This window comes from Geotrypetes seraphini, chromosome 16, assembly GCF_902459505.1.
Source record: "Geotrypetes seraphini chromosome 16, aGeoSer1.1, whole genome shotgun sequence".
Taxonomy (NCBI): domain Eukaryota; kingdom Metazoa; phylum Chordata; class Amphibia; order Gymnophiona; family Dermophiidae; genus Geotrypetes; species Geotrypetes seraphini.
The window spans coordinates 40,657,513-40,682,803 of record NC_047099.1 but is presented as its reverse complement, the minus strand read 5'-3'; the positions used below and the strand labels follow the sequence as shown (position 1 = coordinate 40,682,803).

The window sequence follows — 25,291 nt, the reverse complement described above, 5'->3', positions numbered from 1 at the left end:
TCTATTTTTTCCTAAATCCCCCTTAACCCCTTCCCTTTCCCTTCATTAAATTTATTTCATTTATAACAATTACTTTAGATTGGGTTTTTTTTATATTATTATATTATAATAAATGAATTAAACAGAAATACTTCCTGCAATAAAGAAAGCAGCAGGGCGCACGTGGGCTGATCAGCTGCACGTTCAGTGGTCACGCGCCCAGAGGCTTCTGGGAGAAACAAAAGCCCTGCACGTACGGAGCGCGCGCGTGAACTTGCTCGCGATGTCCCGCCCCCCTGACTGGACACGCGCCGGGAACTCTCCTGCGCGCCTGCTCCAGCTCCCGGACGCCCTCTTCCAGACCCTTTCCAACGTACGCTTTCATCTTGCCCCGCCCCCCTCTGACGCAACTTCCTCTTTCCAGGGATGACGTCGCTCCGGAGGGGGCGGAGCGACCTGAACACCAAAGTTCGAAGCTAGGAGGCGGGAGTGAAGCCGCTGCGCGCGCGCGAAGGCGGCCTAACGCGCGGCTCTTGTTTCTCTCCGCAGGCGCCGATGGAAGCGGGAGAAGGGGCGGCGGAGGAGGAGCCCGGCAGCGGCTCGTCGTCCTCCTCCTCCTCGCGCTTGCTTCTCTTTGACAGTTTGGTGCAGAGGTTCCTGAGCGCGCTCTTGGAGGCTGGCAAGTAAGGGGCATGCCGGGAGTTGTAGTTCTAGGCCATGGGCGGGCAATTCCGGTCCTCGAGAGCCAGAGCCAGGTTTTCAGGATCTGCACAATAAATATGCATGAGAGAGATTTAAATCTCAAGGAGGCAGTGCATGCAAATTCATCTCATGCATATTCGTGGTGGAGATCCGGAAAACCTGACCTGGCTCCGGCTCTCCAGGACCGGAATTGCCTACCCCTGGTCTAGGGTGCAGCCTCTCAGCAGGGCGGATCCTAAACCCCCCTCCCCCCCCAGAAACTCTTGCACCTGGATTAGTTGGTTGGTTTAATCAGGGGTGGGCAACTCCGGTCCTCGAGGGCCATAATCCAGTCCGGTTTTCAAGATTTCCCCCATGAATTTGCATGAGATCTATTTGCATGTGCCGCTTGCAATGCATATTCATGGGGAGAAATCCTGAAAACCCGACTGGATTCTGGCCTTCGAGGACTTCTCTCTCATGCATATTCAGTAGGGATATCTTGAAAACCCAACTGGCTGGGGGGTCCCCAAGACGAGGTTGAGAACCACTGAATAAGACACTATCGCCGCTGGAGGCGATGCTAATTGACTGAGCACTGTGATTACCAGTATATGGGAGAGAGGATTTCCAGAGTGGGTTTAGTTCTACAACTATAAACTCAGAAAAAGCTGGTGCTTACCTATGAATTAAATCAAACGAAAAACCACCAATAGAACCCATTCCAGGTTTTCTCAGAGACAGACAAATCTATTCTCTTACTCCTGCTTACATCACCGGCTTGAATCCAGCCTCCCTACCTTTAACTCAATTGATTAATTATTCTTTTAATCTTCTATTAATCAATGGTAATAAAATTCATCTAAATTAATTCTCTCAATTCATACAATAAATACTAAAAAAACAACAACCCTACAGCTCATTTCAGAACACAGAACCGACAGAAAAAAGTTTTACTTATCTTGAAAAAGTGCACTTACGAGCACCAGTGCACTTTTTCAAGATAAGTAAAACTTAAGTTTTTTTAACCGGTTCGAGTCCCTGAAGGGAATGACCCGATATATAAGGCTAAAGATTAGATTAAGAGAACAGATTTGTTTGTCTCTGAGAAAACTCGGAATGGGTAAAACATGATCTGAGGCTTCAGTGTCATTTTGGCTCATATTGGTGGTTTTTTTGTTTGATTTAGTTCTACAACTATAACACTGGGCCCCAAAGCACCGGCACTTACCGCAAGTAAAACAAAACACGTGGGCAGAAGCTACGTGCAAACAGAATACGGCACCTGGGTCAGATGCAAAACGCGAGGGATCACAAATTTACAAACAGAGGTATGAAAACAAAAATCGAACTGGAAACACCAAGAGGTCAAACTGAGGATAGCTTGCAAAACTGACAAAATGAAAACAAACACATTCGAACGTAGCCTATAAAGCCGTTGAACATAGTAGATGACGGCAGATAAAGACCCGAATGGTCCATCCAGTCTGCCCAACCCTACCCACTCTTTAACGACTTAATTTAAGTCTTCCTTCTTCTTGGCTATTTCTGGGCCAGAACCTAAAGCTCTGCCCAGTGCAATGCTTAGGTTCCATCTACTGAAGACTCCATCAAAGCTCAATGCAACGCACATTTCCCAAAGTTAATAAATTCAAAATAAAACACTTCTAGTCTACCTTTGTCGTCTGGAGGTTTTGTTGGCCCATCATGGTGGGTTCCAGCTTTCCTGTGCTCCTAACTTCTGCTCGGCTTGCTTCAGCTGTTGTCATTTCTTCTCTCTCCACCTCTGATGCTGCCCATGTCAGGTGTTTTCAAGTTGGACTGATTGAATAAAGAATTGTTTCTACATTTTATTTAGGATCTGCTCCTTTTCTGTAGATTTGGGAAGGCTCTATTATGGACCCCTTGGAAACAAGGAGCCCAAATGGAAAACACAGATGCATCTGTAGTGGTGGTAATTGTATTTATTTTGATGTTTCACTCCCCCACCCCGGTCTGCAGTTACCAGCGGTTTGTCCAGTGTTACCAGCGCTTCTACAAATTCCAGCCTGAGATGACACGGAGTATCTTTGACCAGTTTATAGACCGGCTGCAGACTTCCATCAAAGTAAGAGACAAGGCTGGGTTAAGGCACCAGCAAACTAGTAGAGAACGAGGCAAAGCAAACGGAGTATTTTATTTTTTTGCTGCTTCTCTATATGAAGCTCTTTTCGCATGTACGGTGTTGTGAGTTCGTACCTCGGACACGTCCCCTGTAACCTTCACTCCCTGGTGCAGCCCATCCTCGACCTCTTTGGTTTGTACCAGAGGCAATGGAGGGTGAAGATGACTTCCTCGGCCACCCTGCTTGTTAGCTCATTACCCCATCTCCAGGAGGGAGGCTTTTTGGCCTGTTCCGTTGTTGAACTTGAATCCCAGCTTAGTCTGCTGCTTGCAATCTCTGATTCTCCCCATTGAAATCAGCATTTTACCGGGTTAAGAGCTGTCAGAAATCCGGGACTGGCCTTCAAATCTCCCTCTTTGAACCGGGTCACTTGACAGCTCTCCAGCACTCGCCATTAAACCACTTCATTCAAAGCATGCGCTTGCCTCATCCTCGTGCTCACTTAGAAACTGTTACTGCTTCAGGTTTCCCTGCTATTTGTAGAGGTGAAATGGGGTTAAGGGGAGAAGGTTCTGAATGAAGATCTGGGGTAGAGAGTCGTGGAAATTGAATATGACGCTCAGTGTGCGTAATTGCTCAATTTACCCTTCCCTTGTTTAAAAGCAGACTGAAAACCCACCTTTCTTTATATAGCCTTCAATCCTTAACCCAACTCCTCTGCCCTCCAACCCAGCCAGCTGATTAACCGTTCCCCTTAACTGTATCTATGACATCCTGTTGTCTGTCTTGCCTGTTTATATTGTAAGCTCTTTGGAGCAGGGACTGTCTTCTTTGTGACTCTGTACAGTGCTGCGTGCATCTGGTAGCACTATAGAAATAATTAATAGTGGTAGTGTTAATGCAGCCATGCTAAGAAACCCCCCTACTGTACTGCCCATGGCTTCCGAATTAAAAAAAGATCCCTGTAGCTAATCTTCTCAGCAGAGACCTTTGAATGGGGAGATAACTTTGTCTTCGAAGGAGCTGACGGTCTGAATTTGGTGGCTGATCTAATCGACAGTGTTTCTCTTTTCCCTTCTCTGCCTTTTTTTTTTTTTTTTCCGGGAAGGATGAAATTGAGGAAATCAAGCAGGAGGGGAACCTGGAGAAGCTCTTCGACTCGCTGGATAAACTGGAGGAGGAGGCCAAGCAGAGGACAACACCTGCCTGGTGAGTGAAGGGCGGGGGTTCACCCTAAAGTGGGTAGAGGATCGAGCCACACTTTCCAGCCTGGCGTTAGGCTGCTGCTGGCTGGACTGAGAGGGTCCTGGGAACGAACTTGCATGCATCCACACAGTCAGGTTTTTAGGATATCCACAATGAATATGCATAAAGTGGATTTGCTTCCATGGTATGAAAATCTATCTCGTGAATATTCCTTCTGAATTTCCTGGAAACCTAACTAGTTGGGGGTCCCCAGGGACAGGTTTGGGAATTACTGCTCTAGTTCCTTCTTGGGGCCAAAATCACCCATAGGCACAGTTAGGTAGTTAGGCTTGGCAGCCCTTTAAGATGTAGGGTTTCTAGATGACAGGCGGGTTGGGAAGGGCCAGGGGAAGTGTGGTCCTCTAGGGGTTGTGGGTTTGGGGATATGATGGGCATGGTTCATATTATTGTTCTTGTATGGATGTTTGTACTTTTCCTTGATTTCAATAAAAATAATATTAAATAAATATGATGTCGAGTTCCACAGCTTCTTTGGGATATTAAAAAAAATTCAGAGCACACGAATGTTGCTTTTTCTCCACAATGCCCAGCTTATGCCAGTAGGAGAATGTGAGTGCCAGGAACACGATCCCATCCCCCCCCCCAGAGCCAATGCTGTCCTGAGAGCTGTAATCGGTCATCGTTTGTCCTTTCAGGCGGCCCAGCGGGACCCCCGAGGAAGACCTGCGCAGCACCTTGGTGCCTTACTACCTCCAGCAAAAAGAGTTCTTTCAGAAAAGCTTGCAGGAGAGGGAGGCCGAGAACGCCAGGCTGGCTCAGGCGGTGCTGACTGGGCGAGAGAGAATCGCCACGATGCAGCAAGAGATACAGGAACGCAGAGAGGCCTGGCAGGTAACGGAGGGGCTGAGGTGGCACTTTACAAAAGAATCAAGGCAAAATCACTTTCTCTGTTTTGCTAGCTGTAGCGGGACGCTGAGGACTTTTCTTGAGTAGCTTTGCTAATCTTGGCATCGCAGGACGGCTCATTTGAGATGCCTGGTGCTCGGTGATGCCACATTGCAGGAGTTATGGTTAGCACAGTGGACAGAAAGCCTGTGGAAGTGGGTTCAGTTCCCTTTGTGGCTCCTTGCGACTCTAAGCAAGTCTCTTTTCTGTTTCCCCGGGTTCAAAAAGTTAGATTGTGAGTCCACTAGGGGCAGAGAAAGTTACCTGTATACAATAATAATAAAGTAAGCCAAGATTTCTGAATTGCACTTATCCAGTATAGGTTCAAGGTGATCCACAGACCTGTATTGGATAAGTGCAATTCAGAAATTCTGATTATAAGGTCTTGGCTTACTTTTTTATTTTATTTTATTAATGATATTTATTAAATTGTCAAGAAAATACAATCGTGGAGAACAATACAATACAGAAACAAGTTTTTGTCATATGGAAGAAAATTCTCAGCCATGACAATATTCCAAAAGAAACCAGCAAGGTATTAAACATATCATCCCAACGCCCCCCCCAGGACTGCATAGGAAAATGAAACACCTAGAAATCAAGTCAAGACAGGTTGTTCACCCTCTCCAAGGTAGGGAGAACGAGAGGGCATTCTCTAAAGTTAAAAGGGGATAGATTCTGTACAAACGTAAGGAAGTTCTTCTTCACCCAGAGAGTGGTGGAGAACTGGAACGCTCTTCTGGAGGCTGTTATAGGGGGAAACACCATCCAGGGACTCAAGACAAAGAAGATAAAAGACAGGTTGTTCACCCTCTCCAAGGTAGGGAGAATGAGAGGGCACTCTCTAAAGTTGAAAGGGGATAGATTCTGTACAAACGTAAGGATGTTCTTCTTCACCCAGAGAGTGGTGGAGAGCTGGAATGCTCTTCCGGAGACTGTGATAGGGGAAAACACCCTCCAGGAACTCAAGACAAAGTTAGACAAGTTCCTGCTGAACCAGAACTTACGCAGTTAAGGCTAATCTCAGTTAGGTCACTGGTCTTTGACCTGGGGGCAACCGCGTGTCTGGACTGCTGTGCACGATGGACCACTGGCCTGACCCAGCAGCAGCAATTCTTATGTTCCTTGATTTCAATAAAAAGAATATTAAATAAATGAGAATCACCCTTCGCCAAAAGCCTTTTCAGCCTCTGGGTATAGGATGCTGGAGGTCATCAGTGCCTTCTGGTGCGCCACGTATAACCAACCCTGGAAAAGACAACAGACCAGAAATGTCTTACCAAGGGACAGTCCCAGAGCATGCGAGATAAAGTTGACCGCGTTTCGGGCAAGAGCCCACAGAGACGAGCATTGCTCGGGATGCACCCCAGGGCGCTATATACAATCTACAAAGAAACTTATATCCTGTTTCAAAGTAGGAGAGGTCTACTTTTTTATTTTTGCATGCAGAAATTTTCTCTGGCCCTAGTGGACTCACAGTCTAACTTTTTGTACACGGGGTATTGGAAAAGTGACTTGCTCGGAGTCGCAAGGAGCCACGAAGGGAACTGAACCCACTGCCACAGGTTTTCCGTCCACTGTGCTAACCTTTACAAGACAAGAGGCCCCTGCGGGGACATGGGGAAAGTTGCATTGCTGCAAGACGCTGTCCAGGGAGCTCAGGACAGATTTGATGCTTTAGGGCCAGACATCCAGGTGGACAATTCTTGCCAAAACTAGACCTGTGCCCAGTGGACTCTTTGTATGGAAGGGGCATTGCCAGTAGCTGCATATGGCCTCTAGGTACTGCGTGTAAGATAGCTGTGTTTTATCCCAGCACAGAGCTGAGATCAGTGTTCCTTGTAGCCCAGTGATTTATCTCAGTTAATCTGGCTTCGCTCATTGTTAAAATTCACAGTAGAGTTCTCCTCCAGGAACTGACACTTTATGTTCATAATTGATCCCTGGTATTGATTCCGTGGAATTACTAGGGAGGAAAGCCGTTCCCTAGGTGGGATGAACTGTTTCAGAATTAATATAAAGCTTGATTTCCAGGCTCCCTGTAGTGAAAATGCAACCAGAAGTAATGCTGGAGCGAATGCAGATGAGGTGCTCTCCTAGGCTGAACCGGAAAACACTCTGATACCGTTTTTGTTCTTTTTTTCTTCTTCTCCAGGCACTGAGCAAAGCCCAGAAGGAGCTGGTGATGGCTGTTGTGAAGCCTCCTGAGTGAATGTTTGAAGTTAGTTAAAGTGGTGTGATGTGTTCTGATGAAGAGGCTTTTCACAAGGGATGTGTATGGGGGGATCAAACTAACGTTGTTAGCAGAGCTGCTGCCATGGCAAACCAGGCCCAGTGGTGCAGCCTGGGCGATGAAGTTTCGGCTTTGAATTGGTCTTTCCAATGTTTGAAGTATGTTCCTAGCTGTAATAAAGAAGCCTTTTGTAAAATCTTGGTTTGCATTTATTTCTCATTGTCTGACCCTTCTCCTGGGTCCCTTTTCCAGCTGGAGGAGGAGACCTGGGACTGTGTAAGTGGCATTAGTCCTCTCCCCCTTCACCCTCAATTGATCTTTTTTTTTTTTTTTAAATTACGTTCTGTATTATCTAAAAATCTAAGCAGATTACATTTAGGCATAGGTATCCGATTACATTAAACCAGTGTATTGCAAACTGTGCCTGGTTCTGCCCGAGATTTCAGGCGTGCCGCGAAATGCTGGGTAGGAAGAGAGGCACTGGCGCCAGCTGACTGCCCACAGGATGTTCCTCTGGCAGCGAAAGGCACATCCTGTAGGCAGTCAGCCTACGCCATCACCTCGCCTCTCCGTGCATCTTCCCTTCCAGCACTCCCCACTGGCAGATCGGGGTCCGTCTGGAGGGTCTTCGTGCATGTGCATTGATGTCCATGCACTTTCGGGGGTTAAGTTCATCCGGGGGGGGGGGTTCCACCACAGCAGGAAAGAGTGGGCATCCCTCCTGCCTTTTTTAGTACTGGAGTCGGCAGGAGGGAGTGGGATCATTGGGGGGCTGGAATGGAAAGTGTAGTTACTTACCTGTAACGTAGGTTCTCCGTGGACAGCAGGATAGTCAGCCACATATGGGTGTTGTCCCAACACCTCCCAATTTGCGGATAAGCTCTCCAATAGCTCAGAGAGATTTTTTTTTTTTTTTTTTTTCTCTGAGCACGTGCAGTGCCCGGGCCCCACTGGGCATGCCCGAGCCCTACCCATTTCCCCCTGCTTCCCCCTAATCCCCAGGATGTTCCTAGCTGTGGCCGGGTCGGCCGTATGGGGAGGCGGGTGGGTTGTGTGGCTGACTATCCTGCTGTCCACGGAGAACCTACGTTACAGGTAAGTAACTACACTTTCTCCTAGGACAAGCAGGATGAGTCAGCCACATATGGGTGACTCCCTAGCCGAGGGATGTACCGACTGGACCTGCGCCTTAGCGCTTTGTGCATCCCTCGCCTGGCTGTGGAGGCCGAGCCGGGCAGGGTAATCAGGCAAAGCAGGTGAAGTTGTGGAAACAAGGTTTTAGATAAAGTGCTGTGTTAACTGAGCAATAATACTCACAGAACAGTGAACTGGTCAATGACGATCAATGAACAGTGTCGGCAGGGGGGGTTCACCATGGCAGGAGGGAGTGGGATCATTGGGGGGCTAGAATGGAATCCTTTTTTTATAATGGGCACAACATCTGTGCCCATAGAAAAAAAACAGGCAAACCTGGTTTTTCCATTCCAATTCTGGCATGCAAAATGAGGGCATTAATATTAAAACCAGCCATCCGACTGATACCCTAACTTTACATGCCAGAATTGGAGAATGAGCAATCGTACAGAAAACCATAAGGTGAGCCGATATGTGCATCGGGTCGGCAAATACAATCGGTCGCTAAACCAGCCAAACTGGGTTTGCAACACTCATTAGACGATCGGAGACTTTACTGCATCTAGCCCTGGGCTAGATGGACCATTGGTCTGATCCAGTATGGAAGTTCTTACATAAACGTGCCCCTGTGGCTCATTTAAAACCGGAGATGGTGTTGAACATGTAAATATACCATACACTTTCTTCTATACTGCAATTTTCTGCTAGGATTCACTGCGGTTTACAACAGATTTAAGATCAGGACATGTACGTTGGATGTCAAATTGGGGGAATCAAAGGGTTACAACAAGATTTAGGGACTTCCACTTCAGGTGATTCAGGCCAGCAGCGTGCCGGATTTTAAAAGGAAATGGGATACACATGTGGGATCTCTAGGGGGGTAAATTCAAGGGGGTAGGGTTGTTGGAGTGGGCAGACTTGATGGGCTGTGGCCCTTTTCTGCCGTCATCTTCTATGTTTCTAAAGAGCTCCTGGGATTTCGCTATAGGTCCAAGGGAAAAAAGATGGGTCTTAAGATTCTTTCTGAAGGTTTTGTGCTGGCATTGTTGTCACAGGTGAAGGGGAAGACCTTTGCCAGGTCCGGGGTCCCCGGTATAACGAAAATACTATTAATCTCCACATAGGAAAGATAAAAAAATCCTTATGTGCGATATGTTTAGAAGCAGCTGCTTTTCGTTAAACCCCATAAACACACATCTCGCACTGCTGCCGTCTTCTGGGATTGAGGCTGAGGCCGTAAAGTTCATGGCTGACTCAAAATAGAAAATCAGATGCTGACAGCGTGTTTTGCCTTTAGCCCCCTTGCTGTTCCCAGGCTCGAACTTCCAAACCCATCCCTGTCATGGGTCACACGGGTTATAGAATCCCAGGCAGCAGGAAGGCGTCCTTGTGCCAAGCAAACCTTGTTTACTAAAATTATAATGTCCAAAGATGTATTTACTGATTTACCACAAGTGTGGAGCATGTGTAAGGGTGTACCACAGACACAAGCAACCCTTCGCTGCCTCCCTACAACACAAATTTCAAAACAGATGTCACTGGACAGATGTACGGACGGATTTGCCGCCTACTAACAGAAATCGCAAGAAAATTTCCTCCTTTTGGTTTTAAGAGCACTTCCATGTGACTTCATCGAGTGTCCCCTAGTCTTTGTCATTTTTGACGGAGTGAAAAATCGATCCACTTCTACCCGCTCTATTCCACTCAGGATTTTGTCGACTTCAATCCTATCTCCCCTCAGCCGTCTCTTTTCCAAGCTGAAGAGCCCGAACCGTTTTCGTCTTTCCTCGTACGAGAGGAGTTCCATCCCCTTCAAAACCAATCCACAGGTCTGCTTTGTAAACCACTGAAAGCTAACAAGAGCAGATATACTGTAATCATATAAATATTTAAAATGATAAAAACAAAACAGTAACAAGAAAAATACATGCCGTGTAGTTTCTTATATCCTACAGTTTTCAACAAGGCATCATTCCGGCTTACAGTAATATTGGGATCAGTTATTACATTAGCAATTAGAATTGGATAGAGATCAGTGCGGCCTCGATCGAGGGCGACGCAGTATTTTCCTCTGCTACCCCCGGGTGTTTACCGTCTTGCCGGCTCCCTCCTCTGTCTTGCTGCAGCGTTTGCGCATTTGTGCAGCCCCAGAAACATATTTTTTCGGCCAATGCGGCCCAGGGAAGCCAAAAGGTTGGACACCCCTGCCCTAAGTGGTTTGATTGAACATGAGAAAAGCCTTGCTGGGTCAGACCAATGGTCCAAGCCCAGTAGCCCGTTCTCACGGTGGCCAATCCAGATCACTAGTACCTGGCCAAAACCCAAGGAGTAGCAACATTCAATGCTACTGATCCAGGGCAAGCAGTGGCTTCCCCCATGTCTTTCTCTTTTTTTTTATAAATTCTTTTTTTATGTTTAAATGATTTTTATTATTCCAGCAGTAAGAAGCCAATACAAACAGTAGTACCTTTCAGGAAATAACATTTTCAACAATATAATCAGTTTCCCTCCCCTCCCCAAGAATCCATGGCCAGTCCAACAGCTGAGAGTCAGAATAAAATCTTAAAGATTCAAAAGTCTACTGCGAGCACGCGGTGTGAGGTCCCGCCAGAAGTGCTCCCCACACCTGACAAAATTTGTGACCCGGGCCAAGAGTCGAGTCTCCCACCATGCGTCTCTCCAGTGTTGCGTGCACTATCATTAGGGATCTCCATTGTGCATATGACGGGGGATCACGGGAGAGCCAGTGGGTGAGGATGGCTTTGTTTCCCATCAAAAGGGCTCTGGAGATAAATGCTGACATTCCCCTGGGTTTGGGCGAGGCTATATTAGAAAATCCAAATAACGCCCTCGGTTGCGGAAGCCATCGCCTTCCTCAAAGCGATGTGGTATATAGGCCAAGATGTCTCCAAGACCGTTGGATTGCGGGGCAGGCCCAAAACATGTGACTCAAAGATGCGTGAGCCCGATTGCATTTCGGGCAAGAATGCGACGCAGTAATCCCCATCCGGGTATAAATTATTTTTTAATTCAAATACAGAGAGTAAACATATGAACAACCAAGTAATATCTCAACCTACACTCTATTCCAGGGATCTCAAAGTCCCTCCTCGAGGGCCGCAATCCAGTCGGGTTTTTAGGATTTCCCCAATGAATAGGCATTGAAAGCAGTGCGTGCACACTGATCTCATGCATATTCATTGGGGAAATCCTGAAAACCCGACTGGATTGCGGCCCTCAAGGAGGGACTTTGACACCCCTGCTCTATTCCAACAGTTATTAAATCCTCCCGCCCTCCCCTCCTGGATGTGTATAACAACCTTTCCTAAATCAAAGGGAAATAATATTAATAGTTCATAACTTGAAAAATTTTATTAATGGTGCCCCCCTCTGAATAGAATGAATATTTTCAAACTTATAAATTTGACATAAGGATCCCAATTTTTCCGTGTCTTTCTCAATAACAGACTATGGACTTTTCCTCCAGGATTATAGCTTCTAATTCTTATCAGATTTTTTAGAAAAAATGTTAAAACTTATCCTTTTGATAAATTTGTCTGATGTTCCCACAAATTTTAGTGCTATTGCTGTACTTTCGCTGTTGAACTGAGAGGTACTGCGGTGAAAAAATAAAATGTATTATTATTATTAATAAACCTCTCTCCTGCACATTTGTTCTGGCAATCCAGCAAACCTAACTGTCCAGGTGCATTTCAACAAGAGGTCGGAGAAGCTCCCAGTTAGGACCTGAGGTGGCAGCTCTGCTTTGGAGTGAACGTGGCAGTGTTTCTCGCATCCCAACGGCCCGGCGTTCCCCTTCCACACCCCGGAGACTGTGTAGGGTGACTGAGGGCACACGCAAAGCGCATGATGCTTCCTCTCTAGGTCTTGGAGGAAGTCCTGGGGACAGTAATGAGAGAGCAGCAGACGCTTTCATGCAATCAGAAGATTTAGAAAATTATACTCGAGCGAGCTCCAGCAACCTCTGATTTCCTTCCTCCAAAATCTGTTTATGTACTTGAGGAAATTAGTGTGGTGGCTTGAACATCCAGCCCTCGCCGCATAGGGCCCACATGTGCAATGAATTAATCGGTGCTTACAAGCACGAGTGGCAAAGAGCAGGCCTTTAGGTCATGTGGTCGGCAATAGAGGACACGACTGTTTCTCTCTTTTCCCGTGGCTAGTGGTTAAAATTTATGACAGGGAATCGGGGAGTGGAGGGAATGGGGATCTTCAATCTATCATCCTCAAAGGCCTGAAAGCCAGAGGGGCAGCAGGCGAGACCCCTTGGTCAACCACGCCGTTGTGAATTTCAATCAAATGGGAGCGTTGCTCTAGTGATCATTAGCTTTCCACCAAGTTTGTATGTAAAGCATGGACAGCTGAAGAGGGGAACGTCAACAGAGCTCCATATAGGCATCACATATTATTATTATCACATATTATATTATTACATTATTACATATATTATTATTATATCACATATTATTATTATTTATATACCACTTATATATAGCTTATGTGGTTTACATTCAGGTACTCAAGCATATAATGTATGAAAACAGCACGGACGATTGAGTGAATTTGAAGTCCCCCCTGCAGACATTACACTGATACATTTGAAGCAGGAATTTAACACAGAGGGCAAAAAAAAAAAAAAAAAAAAAAAGACTGTATAATTGTTTTGAATAAATACATCTCAAAATGAAATGCGTTGCACTACGCCTGCAAAGGTTCGAGGCGACTTACAATATAGAAAGGATACACTGAAACCCATTGGGTAGACGCTAGGATACATAAGAATACGAAGAAGCGTTAGGCGAGAGAAGACCTATGGGATACCTCGAGGTAGAGGCTGTCGTGCCAAGAAGAAGAACGGAGTGGCAAAGAGGTACATTAAAGGCTACCGACTGAACACAGAATCACACTGTAGCACTATGGTTTCAATCTCTCTGGGAGATTTAGAAACCTCCGACGGCCGATCATGGACTGTCATATTGGAACAGGCTTTCTGGGCAACTAAGATTATGGGCAGATCGTTACAGCTTTAAGAAGATGTTGGAAACCAAGCTGTTCGTAGACGCATACTCTTGATCTGTCTTTCCTATCATCGTTTGGGCATTTTTGGTCACATTCTTTTTTTTTTTTTCTCTTGAAAATTTATTGAAAATTTTATCAAAATACAAAAAAAGGAGAGAAACAAACAATCAATATCAATACCATAATCGTGGAACAATAAATGAGTAAAAACAATTATTCAAGCACAACAGAAAATCGTTAGATACATATAATCAGAGGTAAAAATATTCTATGGTGTTGTGATAAGTAGTGGGAAGATATTCAAGAAAAGAAAAAAAAAGTCAGGAGAGAAGAGGGAAAAGAAAGAAAAAGAAGGGTGATGACGGAGGGCGAAAGGTAAGTAAGAAAGCAACAAGGGGTGAGAAAGAGAAGAGAGAGTCCCCCAGAGGCCAGAAAGAGAGAGAGGAAGAAGTTGGAATGAGAGATATAAGATATAAAAGACGTTAGGCATTAACTTATGAGCGGTAAGGCATTAGAGAGAATTCAGGTATTCGGTGAACTTAGCCCATTTAATATGGACTTTAGCGTTCAGGGGAATAGCAGCAGAGATCAGCATTTCACGCTTGTGTTGTAGTAGGACAGATTGGTACCAAAAGTGCACGTTTAAGGAATCAAACGATTTCCAGTTAGATAATATGTTCCTGAAGAATTTGTAGGTTTTGTTTTCATATGTCTTGATATTATTTTGAAGGATGATTTAACATAGTAGATGACGGCAGATAAAGGCCCGAATGGCCCATCCAAGTCTGCCCAACCTGATTCAATTTAAAATTTTTATAAATTTTTTTTTTTTCTTCTTAGCTATTTCTGGGCAAGAATCCAAAGCTCTACCCGGTTCCGTGCTTGGGTTCCAACTGTTTTTGATCTAGGTGTGTTTATTTGGAAACCGCTGTGACTCCAGGCGGTATATTAAGTTTTTAAATAAACGAAGGAGCATTTCGAGGAGGAATGAAATATAGCGAGAAGTTAGGGTGAAACAATGAGTCGACATGAGGTGGATGGAGTCTGTTACGGTCGTTCACAGGGGTGTGCTGAGTACTTGGTTCTCAGGTTGAAATAAAACAAGCTACTTAAGCTTTGGTCACTGGAAAAATTTGGGGGGACTTTATTGTGGTTTATTATGCATGTGTCTCTAATGATATGGCTTCATTCCAAACCCAATTTGGTTTTATGTCGTTTGGTTTTGTTTTGGGTTTTTAAAATAATGTCATGATAAGCTGAAGCCTTAGGAAAATTGTCTCGTGCATACAGGATTTTGGCTATACACGACGTGTCGTCCTGAGGCACTGGGGGTTAAAGGGATCGAGCTTGATCTGCAGCTGGAGACAGATATGTCGGAAACCCTAACTAGCATTTCAGCTTCCAAAAGCTGTTCTGGGATTGCTGAGCGCTGGCCCGTGCCCAGGCCCCTCCCCTCGTATCCTGCTGGAAGAGAGTGGATGTGGCCCCTTCTGTGGCCAAACCAGGAGAGTGGTCGGGCTATAAATCCCTGCTCGAAACTGGTGCAACGGCAAAAGAAGAGAGAAGCTTCAAACTCCCCCGTGAGAGCATCAAGAAAGGGCAAACCATGAGAGCTCTGACCCTGGCCACTCTGCTGGCATTGGCCATGCTCTGCCTCTGCCATAGAAGTAAGTGGGGCAACCCAAAATGCTGCATTATTTTAGGGCGTTTATGGTGCAGTGGTTAGCGCTAAAGCCCCAGCGCCCTGGGGTTGTGGGTTCAAATCCCACACTGCTCCTTGTGACCCCGGGCAAGTCACTTAATCCCCCAGTGCCCCGGGTACATTAGATAGAGTGGGAGCCCGCCAGGACAGACAGGGAAAAATGCTTGAATAATTTGTAATCCGCATAGAATTGTAGGATATGCAGAATATAAAGAATTAATTAAATAAAATAATGATGACATTTGTGTAGGATGACATATGAATCTGTATTTAAATGCATTAATATATGCATATATTTTTTTTTAAGTTTATTCTTATGCATTTGAAGCCAATTGGAGTAAAATGTCACCAAATTTTGCAGGAAGATATAAATTGAAGGCTTTTCAAAATGTCTAGTCTCGGAAATCAGGCTGTCTCTGAGAGACACACAGCTCTCTCTGTCTCACTCTCTTTAATTTTCCATCAATAACACCCAAGGGCAGCCCCTTAAGGTATCACATATTGACCTCAAAACTCCTTACTTTTCTCATGACCGACTTGATGGAGCTGGCTCAGGTATTAGACCTGCCCAAAAAAATTGGTATAGGTTCACCTCTAATTCTGGGAAAAAAAAAAAGAGCTGATTTAATATGTCTTTTACAAACTGTATCTGACGTGGCCCGTCTTCTAATATATCAACCATTAAATACTGAATGTTAAAATCTCAAATATGACATTCCATTAAGTCATTTCCTGGCAGATCCATATATCATGACATTCCGTGAGATTGCATTCTCTTTTATATAATCTAAGAATTTAAAAATAGCTTTAAGAATACAATTAGCTCTGCTACTGTGTCCAAACTTCATCTTTAAGTTACCTGAGGCAGGGATCCAGTCATTATTAAGGATATTTGCTCCTATAGAAAGATATTCCAATGATATCCCCCCCCCTATACACTCAACGCCTTCTACGCAATATGAATTCAGAAGAGGAGGGAATTTTCAGGTTCTGCGTCTAAGAGATGTTTCTCCTTCTCTCTTCCAGATGCAGATCACTCTAACAGCTTTCCAGATTCCCGCAGCACCGAAGGTGGGTAAAAGGTTGGGTTAGGGCTCAGGACTGGCTCAGCCATATGCAGAGTAGGCAGTTGCCTAGGACAGCAGTTGCTGGGGGAGGGGTGTGGCAGAGCGCAGCCGCAGTCAAAGCTAAACAATAGATCCTATCAAAGAAGCATCAACCTGTATTATTACTGACAGGCCCATAGGGTTACCATATGGCTCCAGAAAAAGGAGGACGGATTGAGACATCCGGGTTTTACGTCCATTGCTTTCATCCTCCCTTTTCCGGAACCATATGGTAGCCCCAGCCGGAGGGTGAGCAGTTTCAGCCAGGGAATTTGCTTTTGGATCCTCCATCACGATGTAAATACAGTACATGACTTCCAATTCTGCTCTTGGACAGAGGTGTACTGGGAAAAGAGGAGTGTAATTATCAAAATGTGGGGAGAGGGGAGACTGAAAGACACTTGAAGGGGGCACAGGGCAGAAGGTTTGCCAGGATTCCTGACAACCTCATCCCGATGCATTATGGGATCTGCAGCACTGATTCAAACGAGTAGACTCATGCACTACAAATCCCAGACTGCACTGGGATTTGAGTTCAAACCAAGACCAGTCAAAAAGTCTCCTTCCTGGAACAGGATCACACGGTAGTTCTGGTTCATGGTGGATATCCTGAATGCCCAAAGGGTAGGGTTACCAGAAAAATGGCTCCAGAAAAAGGAGGACAGGTTTTACTTCCATTGCTTTCAGTAGAAGTCAACCCCAGATGTCTCCATCTGTCCTTCTTTTTCTGGAGCCATATGATAGCCCTACCAAAGGGCTGTGAGGATACTCAGGGATTGGGTCGATATGTATATTGATCCTTAAACCCCTTCAATCCCCCCTGAGTTTAGAGAAAATAGGAGAAACTGCCCTAAAATCTGGGTTACTATATGGCTTTTACTGCCATTGAAAGCAATGGAAGTAAAACCCAGATGTCTCAATCCGTCCTCCTTTTTCTGGAGCCATAGGGTAACCCCAGACATACTGGAACAGACGCAGGTCCATCGAGCCTAGTATCCCTAGATCCCAGGCAGTGAGAAAGGAGAGGAATGAAATTATGCAGTCACGTCTCGTCACGAGCCTAGCAAAATGTTTGATACAGCCTTCTCCTTCCCATCACAGCTTTTGCTTCTGATCCCGCCTCAGCCAATGCCTTCGTAAAGAGAAACAAGAGGCAATACGACCCCAGCAGGTAATTAATTTAATTTATATACCATTGAAGCCTAAACGAGTTACATACAGTATACATGCATCACAACTGAGCCGATGGTTCTTCTCTCTCTGACGCTGCGGGAGTGCAGTGACTCTTCTAAGCGAGCGAGGTCTTGCAATGCGAGTACATACAGTATTTTGTATTAAAGTTTGTGGGTTGTGGAACGAATCGTCTGAGTTTCCATTATTTCCTGGGGGAAAATTCGCTCTGATCTACGAGTGCTTTGGATTACAAGCATGCTTCTGGAACGAACTATGCTCGCAAACCAAGGTTTTACTGTACATCCAAATACCCATTGATGAGATAGTATATTAAATCTGTGAAAGATAAGTTTCAAGAGGTTTCCAAATCTTACAGATTTTATGGCATCTATTGGGGTTCTTTTGTGCAGCCTTAAGTTCGTATTTGTAGATGAGACCAAAAGATATCATTCAGATCTGTGGCAGTCTTCCAACAGCCAAGAATCATTTGCCAACCCCCAACCAAACCCTCTCCTGGACGCACACCTAGCCAATCAGGTTTTCAGGATTGCCACATTGACCACGCATAAGATAAATTTGCATACAGGTAAATCTCTTTCCTGCATATTCACTGTGGTGATCACGAAAACCTGACCACTTAGAAATGCTTCCAGGAGAGGGTAGGGAAGACCTGCACTAAGGTATGCTGGGGACATTGATTCTTAGTACATAAAGAGTGTTACCGCATTCATGCCAGCTCAGGAAATGTGTGCCAGCCGCAGTGATTTCTGTTTCAATTACTTTATTTTCATTGGGGTGGTGGTGGTGTTTTTTTCTCTCTATGACTACAGCTTTGGGCAAAATGCTGTGGGCCCAGACCCCTTTGAACCGTACCGGGAGAAATGTGAGCTCAGTCAGGCCTGCGATGAATTGGCAGATCAGATTGGCTTCCAGGAGGCCTACAGACGCTTCTACGGACCAATGTAACACCCACATCATCAACCTACAATATGTGGGCCAGCCTGGATGAAGAATTCTGGCATATGTTATTCTTTGAATTTTAAGGGTGAGGGGAGTGTTGTAGTTGGTTTTAAAAAATTTTTTAGTTTAGCTGTGCATTGCATGCTGGTTGAATTCTAGAAAGCAATCATTCTTAGTCTGGTCTCTGAGTACCCTCACAGCTCGTTGGGAATTCAAGATATCCATCATGAATCAGAGGTTCTAGGGTTACCATATGGCTCCAGAAAAAGGACAGATAGAGACATCTGGGCTTTACTTCTATTGAAACCAATGTCTGGTTTCAATCCATCCTTTTTCTGGAGCCATATGGTAATCCTAAATCAGAGCTACCCCGTGATCCAGTTCCAGGAGAGAGACTTTTTGGCTGGTCCTGGTTTAGAACTTGCACCCCGAGCAGTGTGGGATCTGTAGTCCGTGAGTCTACCCATTGAAATCAGTGCCGCAGATCCTATAATGGGTCAGAATAAGGTTGTCAGAAATCCAAGGCTGGCCTCAAATCTCCTTCCTGAAACTGGGCAAAGCCCTGCCTCCTTCATATGCAGATTTATTTCATATGCGTTCAGGGAGATTTCTTGGGATCGTCAGGAAAAGTTTTTGGAAGGCCTGGTGCAGGGGTTAAGGTCACTGGCTGCCAATCCAGAAGTTATTTGCAGCTGTAAGGGGTGGGGCATGGGGGTCAGAAAGTAAAACCAAGAATGGATCATCTTGTTCTATATAAAAAAAGAAGAAGCCACTCTTATCCAGAAAATTAGAAGCAAAACTGGCTCATACCTACAGGCAGAATGAAACACATAATCCTGTATCTATAATAAGTACCTTTTTTTTTTTTTTTTTTTACTGGACCATAAGCTCTATTGATCAGGGATTGTCCCTTTTGTATATGTCTGTCCTGCACAGCTTACACCTAGTAGGGCCTTATACGTGAGATAGTGGCAGTCATATGCCATCTACACATTGGCCACCAGGTGGCAGAGCTGCTTTATCACCTGCAAACCAATTTCTGCTTTCAGAACTTTTGCAGGTTTTTACCAAATTACTATATATTTTGGAAGAAGGGATGGGGCAGTGCCTATGTTATTCACGCCCCATAGCTCCCCTTCCTTCTGCCTGGTTTGGATGGGGGAGGGGAATTATAGTCCTTTAAATAATATAGCTCTTAGCGAAGCCCTGATGTTCTGGGCTCATCAAATCACTGAAAGGGGGAAAGAGAGAAAGCAAGCACATTTTTTTGTGTGCAAACTGTTTACTCTTAAATGACCTGCATGGGTAGGCTTTGCTGGTTTTCAGTTGTTGAAATGCCTTAAACTAGTTGGAACTGGATCCTCTTACCTAGTCTGTGGTTCTTTATAATAAGGGGCTACATACGCAGCTCAGTCTCAGAGAGCTGGGCTAAGGGGGTAGGAAAGAGGAACTAGCATCCATCATCTGGCTTTGTCGATTCTTTGTGGCCTTTGTGGGTGGGCTGAGGATGGCTCCTTGCACGGAGAACCCGCACCAAGTGGAGAGAGGGGGGCAATGCCAACTCTCGGTACCCAAACTGTAATCTGCCTGGTGCCATTTTCTTAAAATGATTAGTCCTGCTCCTTGGGTTGCTAATCCCAGATTTGGAGTAAGCGGCACGTGAATGAGAAATCGTTAAGTGGTTTCTGTGTCAGCTTTGTTTCATTCAGTCCGATTACATGGTGGTGCAGCCTTTGTTCAATCGAATAGATGTCTGAGAAAGAAAAGACCAGGTTCCTGTTTCATTTTTATATTTTAATTTCTTAACCACTTTGTTACTGTGTATAATAGGCAGTATATAAAGATTCTTAAACCACGAGAGTGGCTTCTCTATAACGATAACTGGAGACCTTATGCTGTTTGTATGAAAATGTTTCCATTTGCCTCAGGCAGAAACGAATAAAGGTGTATTTCTTGACACTGATCGTGTCTGTTCCTAGCCATCCTTCTCACTAACGAATCCAGCCCTCCTGAGCCAGGGTGTCGCTTGTATTAAAGAGGCTCTGTCACTGTCTCTGAGTACCAAGCTAGGGTTACCAGATGTACGGGGGTCCGGATGGCTTTTCAAAACCTGGAACTTTGTCCAGGTTTTCAAAAGCTTCCAACAAATCACCCGCACCCGCACCCGCGCATGCCCTCCTGCCTGACGAGAGCAGGCAGCGGGGGACAGGGCTAGGGTGGGATTGGAGGGGCGGGACAGTGACTGACTTGCTGATTCCAAAAGCCGCATCTCTCCAGTTCAACCACGTTCGGAAAACTCTTCTGCTCCAGCTCACCAGCAGTCTAGAAACAGGTTCAACTCTGCCGAAAGCCTGGCCCAAAAGCATCTACCCAAGCGGAAGTGAATATGTGTGTCCCAAACAAAGCCAGCCACATCAAGGTTCAGGTCCAAGTTTATTTACACCAGCCATACTAGACAGGAAAATGAACATTTATCAAAGTCACGGTAAGAGGCCGCCCTGGTGAGACTGCCACCTGCTCTCTGGTGTATTCTCCACTAGGAATCCTCTGTGCCTATTCCCAGCTTTCTCAAACTCCATTGCAGCCCGTTTGCCCTCTGTTTTCTTTTCTGCTGGATCCTGGAGATTCTGCTACATGTCACCTTTCTAAGTGGGATCCTGGACGTCTAGTTGTGGCAAAACAAAATCAAATTCTTTTTTCAGGCATCGCTGCAGAACCCACCTGAAACCATGCTAGGGGTAAAGAGACTCGATACACTGCTTTTTCTGTGTGGTTTACACAGGGCAATGAAGTGTTCAGTGACTTGCCCAGAATCCCAGAGAGCTGCAGTGGGAATGGTGCGGAGACGGCTGCTCCAACACAGGACAGAAGAACGTCCCTTTGCTCAGATGTCCACAATTTCAAACCTTAACATCCCAAAGTGATCAGGCACTTTCCTGGTGGGGGGAGGAAGAGGCGTCTCAAATGTTAACATATTACATAGATTTTTTTAAAAATTATTTTTCTTTATTTCTACTGCCAGGGCAGTTTTCCTTCCCTCTGTTTCAGGAAATTTAAACCCGGGGCAGAAAACTCCGGCCATCTCAGCTCTGGATTAGTGAGAGATTAGTAACAACAGAGAACCAGTTTCCTTCTCTGAGTAAAATACTTTAAATCCTGGTTATTAAATAGCTTCCACGTGCTGGACAAGCTCATGTAATTGAGAACCGGGAATAATTCGATATTGGTGCATCTCAGGGATCAAAACTCCTCTGTAACCACTACTCATTTATCTCCTTTGTAATGTCTGCCCATCTCTGCCTTCAATAATATAAATATATGTCAGTGTCCTAAATGTGCATTAATGGAATTGATAGATTTAGCCAAAAAAACCCACCCAAAAACCCCCCCTCAGATAACATCAAAAATAGTGGAGAAAAACACCTCAATAAAAAGGTGCTTTAGGATTATCAGTCAGAAAAAAAAACCTCCCTACATCACAAATTTTAACTGACAATATCAAATAAATATTCTCAAAAATATATACACTGCAAAAATGATAGTTTCGTTGCACTTTTTTCTTCCTTTCATCGCCAACCAGGCAAAACCAAAAAGGCTTATCTGAAGCAAAGCCCATGAATTTTTGATAAGTTATTTGGCTTGTTGGCTAAATCTATCTCTTGTATTTATTGCATTTAGGACAAAGACATATATTTCTATTATTGATATAAACACGAGTCTCATACCTGTGTTTCTCAACTCGGTCCTGGAGTCCCCCCCTTGCCAGTGAGGTTTTCAGGGTATCCACAATGAATTTGCATAAACTTGATTTGCATGCACATTTCTTTCATGCATATTCATTGGGGAAATCCTGAAAACCTGACTGGATTGCGGCCCTCGAGGAGGGACTTTGACACCTGTGCCCTAACCCCTCCAATGGCATACGTGTGTGTCCATTGTCAGCCAAATAGACCACCCACAAAGAGATGTTCTGTAAGCTTGATTATGTGCCTTTGGAGGACCTTTGCAGGTCCAGATGTTGGCACCTGTAACCCAAAACCTGTATCCCAAAAAGCTCAGCCGAGTCCTACTTATAATGAGCTCATCAAAATCCATAGCTCACAGCGTGGCCAGTCCAGTACTGATGTCAGTGGGTAGAATCAGGGACTACAAATCCCACACTGCTTTGGGATGTCAGCTCATAACCAGGACTGGAGAATATGTCTCACTCCTGAACTGTCAGAAAATAAAGAAAGTAGGGAAATGTATTCGAGAAAAATAACGTGTAAGAATGTGGAGATCAAAAAATCCTGAATCTAAACCAAATGGTCTCCAATTAAATAGTCATTAACTTGAAAAGAAAGTTTAACCTTAAATTCTCATACACTCAGAATTGTGTATGGAATATTTTACAAATGCTTTATATCATTTGAAAAAGGTTTCAATTATAAATGAATAAACATTTGCAAACAATTTTTAAAAAGAGCTTGTGACTTAACTTATCAAGTCTCACGGGTCCCGACGTGGACCGCGTTTTGTGGAACTTTTTTAAGGAACAACAAACCAAAACAAAGGAAAAAAACCAAAGGTCCAACTATCTGCAGTAGAAAACAATCCAGAACAAACAAACCAAAATCTGCAGACTTTGTACACGATGCAGGCAGACTTTATTGTGACAGGTGAATCTTTAATTAAAAACCTTTTACCAGGCAAGGGACCCAACACGGTCCGTGTTTCGGACAACCTTCATCAGGGGTCCATTTTGATAAAAAGGAGAAATATCAAAAGAAAAGCCTTGGACAAATAGCGATGGGTGACACGCTGAAAAGACCGCTTTGGCGGTCTTTTCAGCGTGTCACCCATCACTTTTTTAAGGAACCCACAAGGGTATCCCAGAACACCCATCGCTCAGCAACAGGAAAGGGAAGATTCCACTGTGTGCGTTCTGCCAGGGTCACACTTTATTAAAAAGCACTGGAACATTAGGCAATTATCACTCCATTTTTCAAAATTTGCCTTTTCAAAAGGGCCCAATTTAAAACAACACTTTTTACAAAAAGGGGGTTTGAACTTGAGAATGGATTAAGGTTTATTGTAGACAAGATGGAAATATATTTTGGAGGAAGAATACTTTTAAGAATATAATTGTTACGAGTTTAATTTGTATTATATTTTTCTATACTTGTATATTCTTTCAATAAAATCTTATAAATTAAAACGCCGTGTGCGCCAGCCGCTTCCGCCTCCTTTTAAGCAGGCGGTAATTTTTCAGCTCGTGCGCTACAGCCCTCGCTAATCTTACGGGTAAGGGTAAATTAGATGCACGTCTCCCTTGAGAAGCATACGGTGATATGGGGACTAAAACTAGGCCAGGGTACACCTGGCGGGGCCTGCGCGTGTGCGGATCGCCAGACTTGATGGACCCAGGGTCTGATCCGGAGATGGAAATTCTCATGTTCTAAATCCCGACTCAGCGAACTTCCAGTTAGTCCAGTTCAACAAAGTGGCCATGTAAATTTTGTCAGTACCAGATTGGGTTAAAAAGAAAGCACACGTGCCCTCGGATTGCTCGTTGATATCATACAGTGCCCTCGCACTCTATACCAGTGGTTCCCAACCCTGTCCTGGAGGACCACCAGGCCAGTCGGGTTTTCAGGTTAGCCCTAATGAATATTCATGGGAGAGATCTGCATTTAATGGAGGTGCCAGGCATGCAAATCTGCTCCATGTATATTCATTAGGGGCATCCTGAAAACCCGACTGGCCTGGTGGTCCTCCAGGACAGGGTTGGGAACCACTGCTCTATACGACATAGACCAAACATCCAGACCCATTCTGAACATCTCGGCCAAATACGTCTGGGCAAAGTAGATGCACCACTGGTCCGACACTGGACGGAGGCCAATCACCTGGCCGATGATTTTCAGTTTTCAATTTTGGAGATTTGGCACGCATATTACGGAGGAGGGGGCAGAGACTGATTTTTCCAAACTTAATACACTCCGCCCTGTTTTTATAAATCCCGCCTCCTTCTCTTCGACATCTTTTATTGGCAGTTCAATCAAGCTCAGCTGCGTTCCATACGGTCATCCATAGTCACAGCGTTCTAAGCATGCAGGCTCCTCCCTTCTGTTAGGCAGTTCCACGCTGAATTTTGCTGATACGATAGGTACCTTCTCGTCGTTGCCTTGTGCTTATTTATTTGAAACCCTAAGTGTGTTTTGAATGCTTTCTGCTATTTTATACCAATATTTTCTTAAGTATTTTTTTCTTACTTGCTTGGTGGAATGGCACGGTGCACTTTAAAGCATTACCCTTAATGTGTGACACTGGAGCACCATTTCAACTCCCTTAGAAACATAGAAAGATGACGGCAGAAAAGGGCCACAGCCCATCAAGTCTGCCCACCCCATTAGGTCTGAGTGCTAATGACCTAGTACCTTAACTCGACCCTCGTAGGGACCCCACGTGGATGTCCCATTTATTCTTAAAGTCGAGAACGCTGGTGGCCTTGACCACCTGCACCGGAAGTTTGTTCCAGTGATCCACCACTCTTTCCGTGAAGAAATACTTCCTGGTGTCACCATTAAATTTCCCTCCTCTGAGTTTGAGCGGGTGCCCCCTTGTGATCGAGGGTCCCTTGGGAAAGAATATGTCGTTTTCCACCTCGACACGACCTGTGATGTACTTAAATGTCTCAATCATGTCTCCCCTTTCCCTGCCCTCCTCTAGAGTGTAGAGCTGTAATTTGCCCAGTCTTTCTTCGTATGAGAGACCCTTGAGTCCGGAGACCATCCTAGTGGCCATCCGCTGGACCGACTCAGCTCGAAGCCCTTGTGGGTTCCTTGAAAAAGTTCCACGAAACGCGGTCCACGTCGGGACCCGTGAGACTTGATAAGTTAAGTCACAAGCTCTTTTTAAAAATTGTTTGCAAATGTTTATTCATTTATAAATTGAAACCTTTTTCAAATGATATAAAGCATTTGTAAAATATTCCATACACAGTGACTGGGTGGTGGATGCGGCTGTTGAGGTTTTGGTCCTAGGCT

The 25,291-nt window shown here is 44.9% G+C and overlaps 2 protein-coding genes across 2 annotated transcripts; both read left to right on the top strand.

The window, feature by feature from the left end:
- Positions 1–406: 406 nt before the first annotated feature.
- PMF1 (polyamine modulated factor 1) lies at positions 407–7,344 on the top strand. Its single transcript, XM_033923172.1, has 5 exons — positions 407–662; positions 2,662–2,767; positions 3,873–3,973; positions 4,666–4,861; positions 7,071–7,344. Exons 1-5 carry the CDS (start codon positions 535–537, stop codon positions 7,125–7,127), a joined length of 588 nt encoding a protein of 195 aa, XP_033779063.1. The 5' UTR covers positions 407–534; the 3' UTR covers positions 7,128–7,344.
- A 7,126-nt stretch (positions 7,345–14,470) lies between these two features.
- BGLAP (bone gamma-carboxyglutamate protein) lies at positions 14,471–20,222 on the top strand. The gene is made up of 4 exons (XM_033925607.1): positions 14,471–14,989; positions 16,051–16,095; positions 17,232–17,301; positions 18,134–20,222. Exons 1-4 carry the CDS (start codon positions 14,929–14,931, stop codon positions 18,267–18,269), a joined length of 312 nt encoding a protein of 103 aa, XP_033781498.1. The 5' UTR covers positions 14,471–14,928; the 3' UTR covers positions 18,270–20,222.
- The last annotated feature ends 5,069 nt before the right edge of the window (positions 20,223–25,291 follow it).